The sequence below is a fragment of the Hyla sarda genome, chromosome 4 (genome assembly GCF_029499605.1).
Source record: "Hyla sarda isolate aHylSar1 chromosome 4, aHylSar1.hap1, whole genome shotgun sequence".
NCBI classification, from domain to species: Eukaryota; Metazoa; Chordata; class Amphibia; order Anura; family Hylidae; genus Hyla; species Hyla sarda.
In genome coordinates this window covers 255,290,670-255,309,065 of record NC_079192.1, presented here as the reverse complement: position 1 = coordinate 255,309,065, position 18,396 = coordinate 255,290,670, and the positions used below count along the sequence as shown (strand labels likewise).

At 43.8% G+C, this 18,396-nt stretch overlaps 1 protein-coding gene across 3 annotated transcripts in view; it reads left to right on the top strand.

Annotated features, from left to right (window-relative positions):
* The window catches only part of ADAMTS20 (ADAM metallopeptidase with thrombospondin type 1 motif 20), a 306,378-nt gene that overhangs the window by 71,933 nt on the left and 216,049 nt on the right, over positions 1–18,396 (top strand). For all 3 annotated transcript variants that reach the window (XM_056573961.1, XM_056573960.1, XM_056573962.1), the window contains exon 3: positions 12,950–13,115. In XM_056573961.1, coding sequence (XP_056429936.1) covers positions 12,950–13,115 — 166 coding nt within the window. The remainder of the gene's footprint in view (positions 1–12,949; positions 13,116–18,396) is intronic.

Below are 18,396 nucleotides of genomic sequence, written 5' to 3'. Positions count from 1 at the left end.
GTTGCAAAACTACAACTCCCAGTATGCTAAAACTGTCCAGGCATGCTGGGAGTTGTAGTTCTGCAACATCTGAAGGGCCAGATGTTACAGAACTACAACTCCCAGCATGCCTGGACAGTAAGGGCATGCTGAGGATGTGTAGTTTTGCAACATCTGGAAGGGCACAGTGGTCTCCAAACTGTGGACCTCCAGATGTTGCAAAACTGCAACTCCCAGCATGCCCAGACGCCAAGGGCTGTCTGGGGATGCTGGGAGTTGTAGTATACAGGGTCCCATTACAGCAATGCATGTCGCTTTACGGCGACGTGCATTGCTGTAAAGGGCCCGACCGCGGCTGAAGATCTACTCACCTGTCGCCGCCGCCGCCATCTTCCTCGCCGGGATACGGGTCTTCAGGGACGAGGTAAGTACCGGGGCCGGGCCCCAGCACTCCCCCGTCCCCCGCCGCGTCCTCCGGTCTTCCTCCCGTCCTCTCCGGACTTTCAGGGGCCGGGCAGGACGGGAGGAAGTAACCGCCCCCCCCCTCCTGCGATTGGTCGGTTAACTAACCGACGGATCGCAGGGGATCGGAGGAGGTGGCAGGCTTGCCACCTCGCTCCTAGGCTCCAGCATGGTCCTGGCTGTCTGTGACAGCCGGGATCATGCAAAATTACCGGGCGGTTGGGTCCCAGAGACCCGATCAGCCCGGTATCGCCGCAGATCGCAAGGGCGATTTCCCTTGCAATTTGCGGCGATCGCCGACATGGGGGGCCTACATGGCCCCCCTCGGCGTTTGCCCTGGATGCCTGCTGAAGCATTTCAGCAGGCATCCGCTTCCGATCTCTGCCCGGCGCGCGGCAGGGACCGGAAACCGCCAGGGCGTAAGTTTACGCCCTGGGTCCTTAAGTACCAGGGCGCCGGGGCATAAAATTACGCCCTGGGTCCTGAACAGGTTAAAGGGGTGCTCCGGTGAAAACCTTTTTTCTTTTAAATTAACTGGTGGCAGAAAGTTAAACATATTTGTAAATTACTTCTATTAAAAAAATCTTAATCCTTCCAGTACTTATTAGCTGCTGAATGCTACAGAGGAAATTCCTTTCTTTTTGGAACACTGATGACATCACGAACACAGTGCTCTCTGCAGACATCTCTTTCCATTTTAGCAACCATGCATAGCAGATGTATGCTAAGGGCAGCATTGTGGCTCAGTGGTTAGCACTTCTGCCTTGCAGTGCTGGGGACTTGGGTTCAAATCCCACTAAGGACAACAATAGTGTAGATAGAGAGGTGGGAATTATAAATGTACCTGGGGGTTGAGCGGAGGGAGGGGTTAGAATAGTTAATAGGAATAGGCTTCATAGGAAAATAAAACTTACACCCTTGAATCCCATTAACCCCAATAACATAAAGGATGGAAATGTAACGTGTATGTTCACAAATGCCAGAAGCCTAGCAAATAAAATTGGGGAGCTTGAGGCCTTGATACTGGAGGAACATATTGATATAGTTGGGGTAACTGAGACTTGGTTGGACTCCTCGCATGACTGGGCTGTCAATCTGCAGGGGTTTACATTGTTTCGCAAGGATAGAATGAACAGAAAAGGTGGTGGAGTCTGTCTGTATGTAAGAAGTGGTATGAAAGTCAGTGTGAACGATGCCATAGTGTGTGATGATTCTGAGGAGGTGGAATCACTGTGGGTAGAATTACAAAAGGAGGGAAATACTGAAAAAATAATACTTGGTGTAATCTACAGACCCCCTAATATCACTGAAGAGATAGAAGGTCGGCTTCATAAACAAATAGAGAGGGCCGCCCGGGCAGGTACAGTGGTAATAAAGGGAGATTTTAACTATCCAGATATAGATTGGGGTCCGGGGTTGGCTAAAACTACAAAGGGGAGAACATTCCTTAATTTATTGCAGAATAATTTTATGGGCCAGTTTGTGGAGGACCCAACAAGAAGTGATGCCTTGTTGGATCTGATCATTTCCAACAACGCAGAGCTGGTTGGTAATGTAACTGTGCGGGAAAACCTTGGTAATAGCGACCACAATATAGTTACTTTTGACTTAAAATGTAGAAAACAAAGACAGGCGGGGAAGGCAAAAACATATAACTTTAAAAAGGCAAACTTCCCTGGGCTGAGGGCTGCACTACAGGACATAGACTGGGGGGAGGTGTTCTCAAATACTGATACAGAAGGTAAATGGGACATCTTTAAATCAACTCTAAATAACTATACAGCTAAATATATACCAAAGGGGAACAAATATAAACGACTAAAACTAAATCCTACATGGCTGACAAATGATGTTAAAAGAGCAATAAACAACAAAAAAATAGCCTTCAAAAAATTCAAATCTGATGGGTCAGCTACAACATTTACACCGTACAAGGAGCTTAATAAAATCTGTAAAAATGTAATAAAAACATCAAAAATTCAAAACGAGAGACAGGTGGCCAAAGAAAGCAAAACTAATCCTAAATATTTTTTTAGATATATAAATGCAAAAAAACAAGGACAGAGCATGTAGGACCCCTTAATAATGATAATGGGGAGGTTGTCATGGGTGATCAAGAGAAGACGGAGCTACTGAATGGGTTCTTTAGTTCTGTATACACTATGGAAAAAGGAGCTGACATTGGCCAGGTCAGTGCTGGTAACACATCATGTAATGTACTGAACTGGCTTAATGTAGAGATAGTACAAGGTAAGTTAAGTAATATAAATGTAAGCAAATCTCCAGGGCCAGATGGATTGCACCCAAGAGTTCTTAGAGAGGTAAGTTCAGTAATATCTGTACTCCTGTTCATGATATTTAGAGATTCTCTGGTGTCTGGTATTGTGCCAAGGGACTGGCGCAAGGTGAATGTGGTGCCAATCTTCAAAAAGGGCTCTAGGTCTTCCCCAGGAAACTATAGACCGGTAAGTTTAACGTGCATTGTGGGTAAATTGTTTGAAGGACTTATAAGGGATTACATACAGGAATACATAGGGGATAATAGTATTATAAGTGATAGCCAGCATGGGTTTACTAAGGATAGAAGTTGTCAAACCAATCTAATTTGCTTTTATGAAGAGGTGAGTAGAAGCCTTGACAGAGGAATTGCTGTGGATATAGTGTTTCTGGATTTTGCTAAAGCGTTTGATATTGTCCCTCATAGTCGTCTGACAGGTAAGTTAAGGTCTTTGGGTTTGGAAATTTTAGTTTGTAACTGGATTGAACACTGGCTCATGGATCGTACCCAGAGAGTGGTGGTCAATGATTCGTACTCTGATTGGTCCCCAGTAATTAGGGGTGTACCCCAAGGTTCAGTACTGGGCCCGCTGTTGTTTAATTTTTTTTATCAATTATATAGAGGATGGCATTAACAGCTCTGTTTCTATCTTTGCAGATGACACCAAGCTTTGTAGCACGGTACAGTCTATAGAGGATGTGCATAAGTTACAAGATGACTTGGATAGACTAAGTGTCTGGGCATCCACTTGGCAAATGAGGTTCAATGTGGATAAATGTAAAGTTATGCATCTGGGTACTAATAACCTGCATGCATCGTATGTCTTAGGGGGGATTAAACTGTCAGAGTCACTGGTAGAGAAGGATCTGGGTGTACTTGTAGATCACAGACTACAGAATAGCATGCAATGTCAGGCTGCTTCTTCCAAAGCCGGCAGGATATTGTCAAGTATAAAAAGAGGCATGGACTCGAGGGACCGGGACATAATACTCCCCCTTTATAAAGCATTGGTACGGCCTCACCTGGAATATGCTGTTCAGTTTTGGTCGCCTGTACATAAAAGGGAAACTGTGGAGCTGGAAAGGGTGCAGAGACGCGCGACTAAACTAATATGGGGCATGGAACATCTTAGCTATGAGGAGCGATTAAAGGAGTTACAATTGTTTAGTCTTGAGAAGAGACGTTTAAGGGGGGATATGCTAAACGTATATAAGTGTTACGCCTAGCGCTCCGGGTCCCCGCTCCTCCCCGGAGCGCTCACGGCGTCTTTCTCCCTGCAGCGCCCCGGTCAGTCCCGCTGACCGGGAGCGCTGCACTGTCATGGCCGTTGGGGATGCGATTCGCACAGCGGGACGCGCCCGCTCGCGAGTCGCATCCCAGGTCACTTACCCGTCCCGGTCCCCTGCTGTCATGTGCTGGCGCGCGCGGCTCCGCTCTCTAGGGCGCGCGCGCGCCAGCTCTCTGAGACTTAAAGGGCCAGTGCACCAATGATTGGTGCCTGGCCCAATTAGCTTAATTGGCTTCCACCTGGTCCCTGACTATATCTGACCTCCTCCCATGCACTCCCTTGCCGGATCTTGTTGCCTTGTGCCAGTGAAAGCGTTTAGTGTGTCCAAAGCCTGTGTACCTGAACTTCTGCTACCCATCCTGACTACGAACCTTGCCGCCTGCCCCCGACCTTCTGCTACGTCTGACCTTGCCTCTGCCTAGTCCTTCTGTCCCACGCCTTCTCAGCAGTCAGCGAGGTAGAGCCGTTGCTAGTGGATACGACCTGGTTGCTACTGCCGCAGCAAGACCATCCCGCCTTGCGGCGGGCTCTGGTGAAAACCAGTAGCCTCTTAGAACCGGTCCACTAGCACGGTCCACGCCAATCCCTCGCTGACACAGAGGATCCACTACCTGGAAGCCGAATCGTGACAATAAGTATATAAATGGTCCATACAAAAAATATGGAGAAAAACTGTTCCAGGTTAAACCCCCCCCCCCCCAAAGGACGAGGGGGCACTCCCTCCGTCTGGAGAAGAAAAAGTTTAGTCTCAAGGGGCGACACGCCTTCTTTACCGTGAGAACTGTGAACTTATGGAACAGTCTACCTCAGGAACTGGTCACAGCAGGAACAATTAACAGCTTTAAAATAGGATTAGATACATTCCTGGAACAAAATAACATTAATGCTTATGAAGAAATCTAAAATCTTATCCCTTCCCCAATATCGCGCCACACCCCTTCCCCTTAATTCCCTGGTTGAACTTGATGGACATATGTCTTTTTTTTCGACCGTACTAACTATGTAACTATGTAATAAATAAAGCATTATTACTTTTATAATAACATCAGCAGAGAGAACTGTGGTCGTGATGTCATCAGAGAGCATTCCAAAAAGAAAATAATTTCTTCTGTAGTATTCAGCAGCTAATAAGTACAGGAAGGAGTAAGATTTTTTAATAGAAATAATTTACAAATATGTTTAACTTTCTGCCACCAGTTGATTTAAAAGAAAAAAGGTTTTCTCCGGAGTACCCCTTTAACCCCTTAAGGATCCATGACGTATGCATACGTCTCCGCACCCTGGGCTTTAAGGACCCATGACGTATGAGTATGTCATGGCGTATTCCGGTCCCTGCCACTCGCCGGGCAGAGATCGGAAGCGGATGCCTGCTGAAATGGTTCAGCAGGCATCCGTCGCAAATCGCGAGGGAAATCGCCCCTGTGATCTGCGGCAATATCGGGCTGATCGGGTCTCTGGGACCCGACCGCCCCGTAATTTTGCATGATCCCGGTTGTCACAGACAGCCAGGACCATGCTGGAGGCTAGGAGCGAGGTGGCAAGCCTGCCACCTCCTCCTATTCCCTGCGATCCGTTGGTTAGCTAACCGACCAATCGCAGGGGGGGAGGCGGTTACTTCCTTAGTGGTCTGCAAACTGTAGTCCTCCAGATGTTGCAAAACTACAACTCCAAGCATGCTGGGAGTTGTAGTTCGGCAACATCTGGCTCTAAAGATGTTGCCGAACTAATACTTCCAGCATGCCTGAGAATGTTTGGGAGTTGTGGTTTTGCAACATCGGGAGGCACACTGGTTGGGAAACATTGTCTGTTTCCTAACTCAGTGTTTCCCAACCCGTGTGCCTCCAGCTGTTGCAAAACTATAACTACCAGCATGCACTGATAGACTGTGCATGCTGGGAGTTGTAGTTTTGCAACAGCTGGAGATTCCCCCCCCCCCCCCCCCCCCGCCGTGAATGTACAGGGTACATTTACATGGGCAGGGACTTACAGTGAGTATCAGGCTGCAAGTTTGCGATGCAGCAAATTTTGCGCGGCAGCTCAAACACGCAGCGGGAAACTCGCCGTAATCCCCCGCCTGTGTGACTGTATCCTAAAAACACTACACTAACAAAAAATAAAATAAAAAGTAAAAAACACTACATATACACATACCCCTACACAGCCCCCTCCCCTCCCCAATAAAAATGAAAAACGTCTGGTACGCCACTGTTTTCAAAATGGAGCCTCCAGCTATTGCAAAACAACAACTCCCAGTATTGCCACAGCCGTTGACTGTCCAAGCATGCTGGTAGTTTTGCAACAGCTGGAGGCACCCTGTTTGGGAATCACTGGCGTAGAATACCCCTATGTCCACCCCTATGCAAATCCCTAATTCAGGCCTCAAATGCACATGGCGCTCTCACTTTGGAGCCCTGTCGTATTTCAAGGCAACAGTTTAGGGCCACATATGGGGTATCGCCGTACTCGGGAGAAATTGGCTAACACATTTTGGGGGGCTTTTTCTCCTTTCACCCCTTATGAAAAGGTGAAGTTGGGGTCTACACCAGCGTGTTAGTGTAAAAAAAATAAAAAATTTTACACTAACATGCTGGTGTTGCCCTATACTTTTCATTTTGACAAGAGGTAAAAGGGAAAAAAGCCCCCCAAAATTTGTAATGCAATTTCTCACTACTACGGAGATACCCCATATGTGGGCGCAAAGTGCTCTGGGGGCGCACAACAAGACCCAGGAGGGAGAGTGCACCATGTACATTTGAGGTGATTTGCACAGGGGTAGTTGATTGTTACAGCGGTTTTGACAAACCCAAAAAAAAAAAAAAAACCCACATGTGACCCCCATTTTGGAAACTACATCCCTCACGGAATGTAATGAGGGGTGCAGTGAGAATTTGCACCCCACTGTCTTTGGAACAGTGGGCTGTGCAAATTAAAAATATTGTACAGCCCACTGTTCCAAAGATCTGACAAACACCAGTGGGGGGTAGATGCTCACTGTACCCCTTGTTACGTTCCTCAAGGGGTCTAGTTTCCAAAATGGTATGTCATGTGGGGGTTATTTTGCTGTCCTGGCACCATAGGGGCTTCCTAAATGCGACATGCCCCCCGAGCAAAATTTGTCAAAGTCAAAAAGCCAAATATGACTCCTTCTCTTCTGAGCATTGTAGTTCGGCCGTAGTGCGCTTCAGGTCAACTTATGGGGTACCTCCATACTCAGGAGTGATGGGGTTACAAATGTTGGGGGGGGGGTATTTGCTGCTATTAACCCTTGCAAAAATGTGAAATTGGGGGGGGGGGGAACACACATTTTAGTGAAATTTTTTTTTTTTTACGTATGCAAAAGTTGTGAAACCCCTGTGGGGTATTAAGGCTCACTTTATTCCTTGTTACGTTCCTCAAGGGGTCTAGTTTCCAAAATGGTAGGCCATATTGGTATTTTTTGCTGTCCTGGCACCATAGGGGCTTCCTAAATGCGACATGCCCCCGAGCGAAATTTGCTCTCAAAAAGCCAAATATGACTCCTTCTCTTCTGAGCATTGTAGTTCGCCCATAGTGCACTTCAGGTCAACTTATGGGGTACCTCCATACTCAGAAGAGATGGGGTTACACATTTTGGGGGTATTTTCTGCTATTAACCCTTGTAAAAATTTGAAATTTGAGGGGAAACACACACTTTATTGCTTGTTACGTTCCTCAAGGGGTCTAGTTTCCAAAATAGTATGCCATGTGGTTTTTTATTGCTGTTCTGGCACCATAGGGGCTTCCTAAATGCAACATGCTCCCCAAAAACCATTTAAAAAAAACGTACTCTCCAAAATCGCCTTGTCGCTCCTTCGCTTCTTAGCCCTCTACTGCGCCCGCCGAACACTTTACATAGATATATGAGGTATGTGCTTACTCGAGAGAAATTGGGCTACAAATATAAGTATACATTTTCTCCTTTTACCCCTTGTAAAATTCAGAAATTGGGTCTACAAAAACATGCGAGTGTAAAAAATGAAGATTGTGAATTTTCTCCTTCACTTTGCTGCTATTCCTGTGAAACACCTTAAGGGTTAAAACACTGACTGAATGTCATTTTGAATACTTCAAATCCACTTCAAACCTGAACTGGTCCCTGAAAAATTGTGATTTTGGAAATTTTTTGAAAATTTGGAAAATTGATGCTGAACTTTGAAGCCCTCTGGTGTCTTCCAAAAGTAAAAACTTTCTCAATTCTCAATTTTATGATGCAAACCTAAAGTGGACTTATTGTATATGTTAATTAAAAAAAAATATGTATTTGGAATATCCATTTTCCTTACAAGCAGAGAGCTTCAAAGTTAGAAAAATGCAAAATTTAACAAATTTTCATCAAATTTTGGGATTTTTCACCAAGAAAGGATGCAAGTTACCAACAATTTTTTACCACTATGTTAAAGTAGAATATGTCACGAAAAAACATTCTTGGAATCAGAATGATAACTAAAAGCATTCAAGAGTTATTAATGTTTAAAATGACAGTGGTCAGATGTGCAAAAAATGGCCGGGTCCTAAGGTGTAAAATGGCTGGATCCTTAAGGGGTTAAGCACGTTTCCCCACTTGAATAGTGGGCTCCCAATATTCATGCCTGGGTATTGATTTCCCGTTACCTGCCACTACCTTGACATCAACACTGTCAGGTTCACACAACAAATCAACAAATGAACATTCCAGTACTTGTAAAACAGTTCTTCAGATATATTGGACACTTGTGACCATGTATTGATTAGTGCCTCCTATGGTATACCCTCCACAATGACTTTTACATAGGGGCAGGGGGCGACATATAGGGAGAGTCCGGACTTAGATTGTTCTGGGCTCAGACCTGATATCTGCTTTCCTAAGGGCCGGTCCGCGACCCCAGGGGAAATCCGTTTAAATCCCAACATTGTACCTTCCAATGTCCCGATTTGTTTCAATAGGGACAAAAGTCCCTGGGGGCCTATTGGGCGGATTATGGTGGGGGTTAACTTGACAGGGGGCAGGAGTAGATACAGGTCTCTTAGGCGGGGGCAGTTGACAGTTGGCCTGAGCGGCCTGACTGGCAAGTTCCTTCACAGCCTGAGTCAATTGTTCAATGTCCTGTTTGACACTCTGAATTTCTGAGGCTGTGGAGGCTGGTATGGTATTAGACACTGGGCAGGAGCCAGTGATGGTGGTAATATGCGGCCGGCTGCCAGAGGTTCTGGCATAGGGGTGTAACTCTCATCAGTCTCAGGCACTATAACCTGAATAGCCAGCCTTTTAAAACCAGAGAAGGACAGATTTGGATTCCTCACTACTAACATCCTCAACTGAGCTTTGTCCCATTTGTTATGAGCCCCATCATTAAACCTGTCCATCAGTTCTGTTACCCTGGTCGGGAGTGATACCATCTAACTTTTGAACAGTCTCTAGGACATTTTACAGGGCTACGGCATAAGCTCTCACCTGGGTTCTGTCGCCTCTTGTACAACCTGAGACGTACCTCTGAAGGAGAATGTGACTCAAATACCTGATATTACCCCTCGAAGATCTGCTCTACCATCGCCTTCTCGGAGGCTGGCCAGATGCAGACTTCCTCAAATGCTGGTCCTTGTAGATGTCCTGTGAGAGCCGGGACCTGTAGGTTAGGAGGGAGAGAGTAAAAGACAAACAAGCTCTGACTATTCTCCTTGAAATCCCTCAGGGTGAAGGGGTCTCCACTGTAGGTAGGGAGGACATGATTCCCCAGAAAGACTGGTGCGGTTGCTGTGGCCCCCACGTGATTGACATGGACTGCAAGTGGGACCGGCAGGACTCCTACCACTGGTGTAGCAGATGTTCCTGCTGCTGGTGATCGAGGGGTACTCTCGCTGGGTCAATCTGGAGAGCTGGGTGCTGACATGTGGCTGATCTCTTTGAGTGCTCTGTCACTTTAAGAAGACTTGAGTATGTTGTTTCTTTGAGAAGAATTGAGGTCGCTGTCTTTCTAAGAATAATTGAGTGCGCTGTCTCTTTAATATGCCTGGCAATAGGCTGTAACGAATAGCTGCAAACTTTACTGGGCACCGAGGGGTTAACGTTGACTGCCACCAATGCTGGAGACTTATTGCGGTAAATTGTTGGTTTATGCAGAGTCAGCGCCGCGGGTACTTGCTAGTATTCTGTCAAGCCGGACGCAGCCGCGGGGACCTTCACTATGGCTGCACCCAGGGAGCTTCTGGTTTTTGTCCAGGTAGAAAATTCTTCCCCTGTGCAACACAGGGAGGATTTTTTGTTCCAGCTCGAACACTGAAGAGGCGTCACCGCTGGGGACTGACTGGGCGGAGCTGCGACCGCTCCCGCACGTGGGAAACACTGGACTCTCTTTAACCCCTTCAGGTACGGACTTTACACACTTAGCAATAACGGTTAACAGTCTTTCTTTCACCTTTCCCACAATTTTTATGCGTGCCACAGTAACAACAGATTTTAGCAACACAGTCCTGTACACTTTGCGGGCGCACATTTTTTCTGAAACAGCATGCGATTTTGACTTGGACACAGTTCCATAGTCAGCCAATCACAACATCTTTCATATCACAGCCACACAATGAAAATCCAATCACAGAACGCATAGCAGAATCAGCGCAGCTTAATATTGCACAGCTGAGATTCCTACCCTGAAAACATGCGCCAGAATCAGCGTGTGGCGCTGTTTTCCTCTTTAATTTGCAGCTTTATATTTACAGGACGCTTTTTATGTCATAGTCATTTAGCTCTGATTTTCTTCATAGTCTGAGTCTCTTCTTCTTTATATACTTTGTCATCTTTCAGAGAGTTCATCATATTATATTTCTGGTCCTGTCTCTGTATTCCATGTAGTGTTGTACCTCCTGTACCATCTCCAGTCATCTGTTCTTGTTACTGAATGTGCCTATGTTTTAATGTTCTTCCTATTTTTAAAGTGTATGTCTCTTTTGGTATATGTCTAATAAAGGTATATAATTTTACACAGTTGGTTCTTTTTTGTTTGTGGATATTGGTTATGTGAGCCAACTGTGGTAACGGTGATTTATATTTTGTTGGTGGTATATTACTGAAATTACTGTAGCTTTGTGGCCTTCCAGATGCTGGTCAATAGCACTGAGACATCTGTACAGGCTGGTTCTCAGTAAAGGAAGAGAGTGAATTGTAATGGCCACCCCTTTATAGAGTGGGGGGGGGGGGGGCGCTGGACTAAGGCCCACTGGTCAAGCTACGGATCATAGGTTAAGCTGGTGCTCCCTGGGTAACATCATGGGATAACATAACATGTAACAATCTTACAGGTCCTTTAGACAACTCGCAGGTCCTTTAGACTAGCTAAACATTAGGACACTGACTACACATAAGGTAGGATAAATAACATTATAGAAACAGCAGGGGAGCCCCCAGGTCACCGAGGGACTCAACCTGACAGGGCCTAACTGTAGTGCAGGACCATGTCCTGTACTGGGACATCACAGTGGGTATGGCACTCTGATGGAAGTGGTGTATCTGGCACTGGTATAGGGCTGTTGTGCCACCTGAACAACCTGTTTGTTCCCCTTAGTTTTTGACCTCATGTTATACATGACACAAGTTGTGGAGGAAGCTGCACTGGACACAGATGGTGGTATGCCCCTGACAAATTTCAAGAACTACAACCTTAGAACCTGCAGTGTCACTCAGCTCACAATAGATCTCCAGTGGCACACACAGGGGATGCAGGCAGCAGAGCAGTGCTACAGGGGGCTTTGGGATGGGACAGCACTGATTACAGGGGTAGCCAGCCTAGAACTGCGAGAACAGTGAGTATCACGGAAGTGAGGTCCTTCCTCACAGCAATGCAGGGCACTTGCTCTCCTCCGGCTTCTAAAACGCAGAACCCTGTACAGAATTTGGATTGCGATAAGGAAAAGGATCGGGTGGAGGACATGACTGAAATGCATGGATATGTTGGTGATGATAATGATGACACTTATAGCCATAGTGGTGGTGCTGGGGGCCCTGGTAGCTGTGGTGGCACTTCTACACCTCTATATGTCATATTACAGTCTGAATTATATGGCGAGGGTAATGATGATTGTGAGTTGGACTGGACCTGGAAATGAGACTACTGCTATTGCTACCACCCCTTTATGTTGCCAAGCCCTAAGTAGTGGTTTTTGACCACCTATTATACATGTAAATATATATTGATTTTTTTTTTCCTTTAAAATAACCAAATCTGTTGCTAGTCCCCAAAAAGCCATAACTTTTGTATAGCTCGTATACTCGTTCACACTGAGTAATTCAAGAGGAATTTACTCGAGTAATTCCTCTTGAATTCTCCGCTCCAAATGAATGCACATCTCCTCTGCCCATTGACTTTAATGTTATTTCTACTGTCCTGTTCACACTGCGGAAATTCTGCTAGCAGAATTCCAACGCTGAATTCCTTTCCACTTGAAGAAAGAACATCATTCTTCAAGCGGAATCCGCGAGCAAAATCCAATAGAAGTCAATGGTAAATAAAATTCTGCCCGACATCGTTTTCAAGTGGAATTCAAGCGGAATTCGAGCAGAATTCGAGCGGTATTCAAGCGAAAATCAGAAAAGTAGATTAAATAGCCTCCTCATTCATTCCTCTTCATTTCCGCATGGAAATTCTGCTTGAATTTCCTGACCGAAATTATTCCTCGTGAATTCCTCAGTGTGAACGCACCCATAAAATGTCATTCTGCCTCTGATACCACTGTGTGTGTGTGTGTGTATATATATATATATTATACACACACACACACACAAACTACTTTTCATTGGACTCAAACTCATTCAAACCTAAAGCAAATTTTGGAAAATTTGCGCAACTCTGTCTATGCTGTCATTCTAAAATTATTTGCGTAAAAAAATTTGTGACTAATCAAAACTAAAACTGTATTATCAGTGTGATACTAATAAAAACTTCTTTTTTCCATAGATTGGCACTTTTAAAGCACACGATGGGGAATATTTTTTAGAACCACTGATGAAATACGATGATGGGGAACATGATGATGAGCACAGCAAGCCCCATCTTCTGTACAAAAAGCAACAAAAAACTGGGGAATCTTCTGGCAAAGCAAATCCAAACTGTGATACATCAGGTACAGTGTTATTGTAGAATTACTGTGCTATGGTTGATGATACAGCTGTTTGAAATATACACAAACCAAAAATCTATATTCATCCATAGTTCACCATTGTTAACTAGTGCACACATCTTCTTCATAACTGCAGCTTGGAACTGACAAATGAGTGGCCACAAAAATATCATAATTTTTTAACATTATCTTAAAGTAAGAAACCATCTTGTATGGCAAATAAGCAGTAACAAAGTAAACGTTATTAGAAAATGTATATATGATTCACTAAAATTGCACATGGGTGTTTTACATCAGTGTTGTTAATAGGTCCTTACTGTACTTCCCTATTCCTCTGACAAATCTGTATTCTGTTTTTGTGCAAATCCAGGAGTTAAAAAAATATGTTCCATGCTTCATCAAATGTCATATTACTGGACTCAAACACACAGTACCAGACAGAATTTTATACTATGGCTTTGGTGTAGGGAACTCTAAGTGACACCATACAGCCTGCTGCATGTGGCTTTCCCTTGTGCATGAGGCCTAACTCCCATAGACTTTAACTGAGAGTCACGGTCATGCTCTGGAAGGGTCACATAATAAGAACAGATCAACAGTACATTTTTTAATAGTTGCAGGCAGAAAAAGAGAAGCAAACTCTTTAAAAAGAAAATAAACTGAAAACTTTAGCACAAGTTAACTGCTCATAATCTGTCACAGACCTTTTTATATGAGAAGTATAGTAGCAGCCCTTGATTGAAGGCAGTAAGAAGAAAGTGTATACTATACATTAAACAGTCCATACCTCTCCACTGATGTTGTGTAAGCCAGTTATCCCTGTCCTCGTGACAGATTCTGTTTTTGCATCTGTTCTAACTTTGACAGCATTGGTCTATAATTCTAATGGGAAAGTATTTTAGTTGCATTGCTATTCACAGCACAGCTTCTTTTTCAGCTACTTTTTTTGTGTGTTTTTGTGTCTACTAAAGAACAAGTTGACCTAGTTCTCTTTTTCCTTTTATACCCTCAAAGAAAGAAGCAGTTATCACAAAATGTTGAAAAAGTAAAAATATGTGGGAGAAATGTTAAACTTAAAATCAAACGTGCAAGACTTTTCATGAAGGTCACTTCTTTGTTGGAATCTTATCTCCTCATATGTGTAGTTAACTTCAATCCTCTGTAATTTTCACTACATTATAAGGTTAAATACCTTGTGTAATTGTAATGATATACAGTACTGCACGTCTTGTTACATATAACAATATGAAATTATTATGTCATTAATGTTTACAGCATCATACTTAATTGCATACTGTTGCTGCTGTCTGCGTCTGGAGATTCGAATATTAGGGGATGCTGCTTCATCCAGGGTACTCTTAAGGGTGGTGATGTTTGGCTGTCAGATTGGAGCAGGATAGGGAAGAGATTGGGGACAAGAAGACTGTGAAGTATTCATAAGCTGTTGGGTGTTTATGTCACATAGATTTCTGTATGTGTATAGGTAGGAGTATTATGAAGGGGGTCGGGGTTTCTGATTATAGTCAGGTTGTAAACATAGAGCTGCAAAAGAGAATTCCTGAAGTTAGAGCCAGAGCAGAGTCTAGAGAAGACCAGGTTCAATAAATTCCTATCCTTATGTGTAGGAGAGTCAGTAACCTTGGAATGTCCTAGGGAAGAGGTTCAAAATAAAAATATAGAGGGAGATTGAAGTGTCAAAAAGGATGTTAAAATCACCCATGGTTTGTGTAGGTATTTCAGTGAATAGGAAATGAGTAAGCCATGTAGAAAATGGTGAGCCAGGGGGCTATAGACAACTGCCACTTTGAGTACAAATTGGCAAAAGAGTTTGAGGGTGTGGACCTCAAATAAGAAAATTATAATGAGGTTAAAGGGGTACTCTGGTGAAAACCTTTTTTATTTTAAATCAACTGGTGGCAGAAAGTTAAACATATTTGTAAATTACTTCTATTAAAAAATCTTAATCCTTCCAGTACTTATTAGCTGCTGAATACTACAGAGGAAATTCTTTTCTTTTTGGAATGCTCTCTGATGACATCACGAACACAGTTCTCTCTGACGTTATTATAATAATAATAACACTTAAAGGGTACCTCATCAAAAAAACTTTTAATATATTATAGATTAATGTATGCAGAATAACTTTACAATTGCATGTTATTAAAAAATATGCTTCTTTCTATTTAATTTTCCACTTTGAAAAAAAGACCACTAGGGGTCTCCCTACCAGTCCTGGCAGCAAGCATTTCAGACTCATGCTGGAGTCCTAAACACTACGAGCTGCCAGTCTGATTTGTTCACAAAGGAGAACACTCAGAGCTGCCAGCCTGCTTTGTTCACAGCCTGTTTGGCTGTGAACAAAGCAGGCTGGCAGCTCTGAGTGTTTAGGACTCCAGCATGAGTCAGAAATGCTTGCTGACAGGACTGATTGGGAAAAATACAATAGAAAGAAGCATATTTTTCATTAACATGCTATTGGAAAGTTATTCAACATTCATTAATCTAAAATATATCAAAAGTTTATTTGATGAGAGGTACCCTTTAATTTATTGTTGTCCTTAGTGGGATTTGAACCCAAGTACCCAGCACTGCAAGGCAGCAGTGCTAACCACTGAGCCACCATGCTGCCCTAAGCATACAAGTGATGTCAGCAGAGAGCACTGTGTTCGTGATGTCATCAGTGTTCCAAAAAGAAAGGAATTTACTCTGTAGCATTCAGCAGCTAATAAGTACTGGAAGGATTAAGATTTTTTAATAGAAGTAATTTACAAATATGTTTAACTTTCTGCCACCAGTTGATTTAAAAGAAAAAAGGTTTTCACTGGAGTACCCCTTTAAGGCTAAGTTTCCACTTGTTTTTTTTTTCTGGCAGTTTTTGGAGATCTGCCACTGCAGTTTTTGAGCCAAAGCCAGAAGTGTATTCAAAAGGAATAGGACATATAAAGGAAGGACTTACACTTCTCCATCCTTATGGATCCACTTCTGACTTTGGCTCAAAAACTGCAGTGGCGGTATTCCAAAAACTGCCAGAAAAAAAAACAAGTGGAAACTTAGCCTAATGAAGAAATTACCTGGAAAGTGCACGCACTATGAGGAAAAAAGCACACCAAATGAAAATCTTTATCGGTTAGAGCAGCAAGGGAAGCAGTGTCAGAGGGCTGTAGCCATGTTTCTGTGAGAGCCAAAAGGTTGAGAAATTTGGTGATGGACTAGTTATGTATTTCAGAGAGTTTGTTGCACACATATCAGGATCCTGAGAGATCAGGAGAGCACAGTTAAAGAAGAACAGTGGGACCGGAGAAGGCATGCAAGTTTTGAGGGGTTCTATAGGAGGCAGGTAAAGATGAAGAGTTATTGGTGGAAAGAGGTCAAGGGTTTTGGAGAGAGATCTCCAGCAGCTAAGAGCAGGAGGACAAAGAGGGAGAGCAGATGGTTTAGTGACTTGAAAGAGAGACTTTCGTGCTGGATTATGGAATGAGATGGGTTTTGAGGATTCATAAAGGTGACCAGAGTATGTGAGCAATACATTGGTGAGAAAAGGAGAGATGGGCTGATGTGGATGGAGTCCACTGAGGAGGATGGGTGAATGATGGGTATGAAGACAAGTACTGTAAACATGTTTGTTTGCAGTGGGTGAAAAAAGTTCTACTCAGGCCGGGTTCACACTGTGTGAGACTTTGGGACATTTAATTTTATGCACACTTTTACAGAGTTGTTGTTCAGATTACGCACAAAACAGCTTACATGAAATTAAATACGTCTCCAAATGTTGTGCACTATGCGATGACCTTACACTGGTGCTTTAATACTGTAATAGTTTCCTTCTATTCACGTCTGGATTCATTCTGGTATAATTCTAAATGTTACACAAATCGATATTTGCTATAGACAGACAAATAATACAGGAATATAGGTGCACTACTGTGGTAGATGTAGACAATGACTAACAACCCTCAACACTGATGTTAAAATTGAGACATTAGCCAGTATATCCTTGTATGAAGGACACACCTGAGCCCGCACACCAACGCCAAGGTTTCTCAAGTGGCACGGGACCTAACACTAACTACCTGTGCGCGATAAGCAAAACCAGGGCCCAGTGGGCAATTACGGCAGCATTAGGCCGACTCACAGCCTCCTTCCAGTTAACCTCCAGTGTGGCTAAGCACACATACAATGGGAGGAGGGAGGCAGATTACAAGCGCTACCTAAGTTGGCTGATATAGTTACTGGCCTCACATGTGCACCTTAATGCTGCCTAGAAAGTGTTCAAGGCGCATGACATATGGAGTTTACACACCTCCAAGTATAAAATTTAAACAAAAACGTGGTCTCAAATGGCTGGAGGTGCTCAACCCCAAATGCAGTTGTACAATTGTGCATTTATGTTGGGGGAGCAGATCCTGCCCTTGTAGTCCGTTGCTAGGTGCAATCCCCAGCATAAAAATGCATACAATGGGGGATGCCACAATAGGTTCCTACACCAGATAGACGGTGTGGATGTGTAACAATTAGAATAATAGAATAATGTGTGCTTAGCCACACTGGAGGTTACCTGGAAGGAGGCTGTGAGTCGGACCTAATGCTGCCGTAATTGCCCACTGGCCCCTGATTTTGCTTATCACGCACAGGTAGGTTAGTGTTAGGTCCCGTGCCATTTGAGAAACCTTGGCGTTGGTGTGCGGGCTCAGGTGTGTCCTTCATACAAGGATATACTGGCTAATGTGTCAGTTTTAACATCAGTGTTGAGGACTAGCCAATGTCATTGTCTACATCTACCACAGCAGTGCACCCATATTCCTGTATTATTCTAATTGTTACACATCCACACTGTCTATCTGGTGTAGGATTCTATTGTAGCACTTGTAGTCTGCTGCAGGCATCCCACATTGTATGCATTTTTATGCTGGGGATTGCCCCTAGCAAAGGACTACAAGGGCAGGATCTGCTCCCCTAGCATAAATGCACAATTGTACACCTGCATTTGGGGTTGAGCACCTCCAGCCATTAGAGACCACGTTTTTGTTAAATTTCTATAGACAGACAAGCAACATTACTGATCCTGCACACAATTCCTTTATTTAGCTATTCTTTGCATTAACTCAACATCTTTTCATAAGGTGACTTGCTTTTTTACTTGTTTTTTACATGTACTTTTAGACTTACACTATCTGGCAATACAGCCATAGGTATTTTTGAGAGTGCCATGCAGTATATTCATTCAGTGGATCTTGCTTACTACATCTTCCTTCCTCTGGGCTTGAATGATCATAACTACGGTATT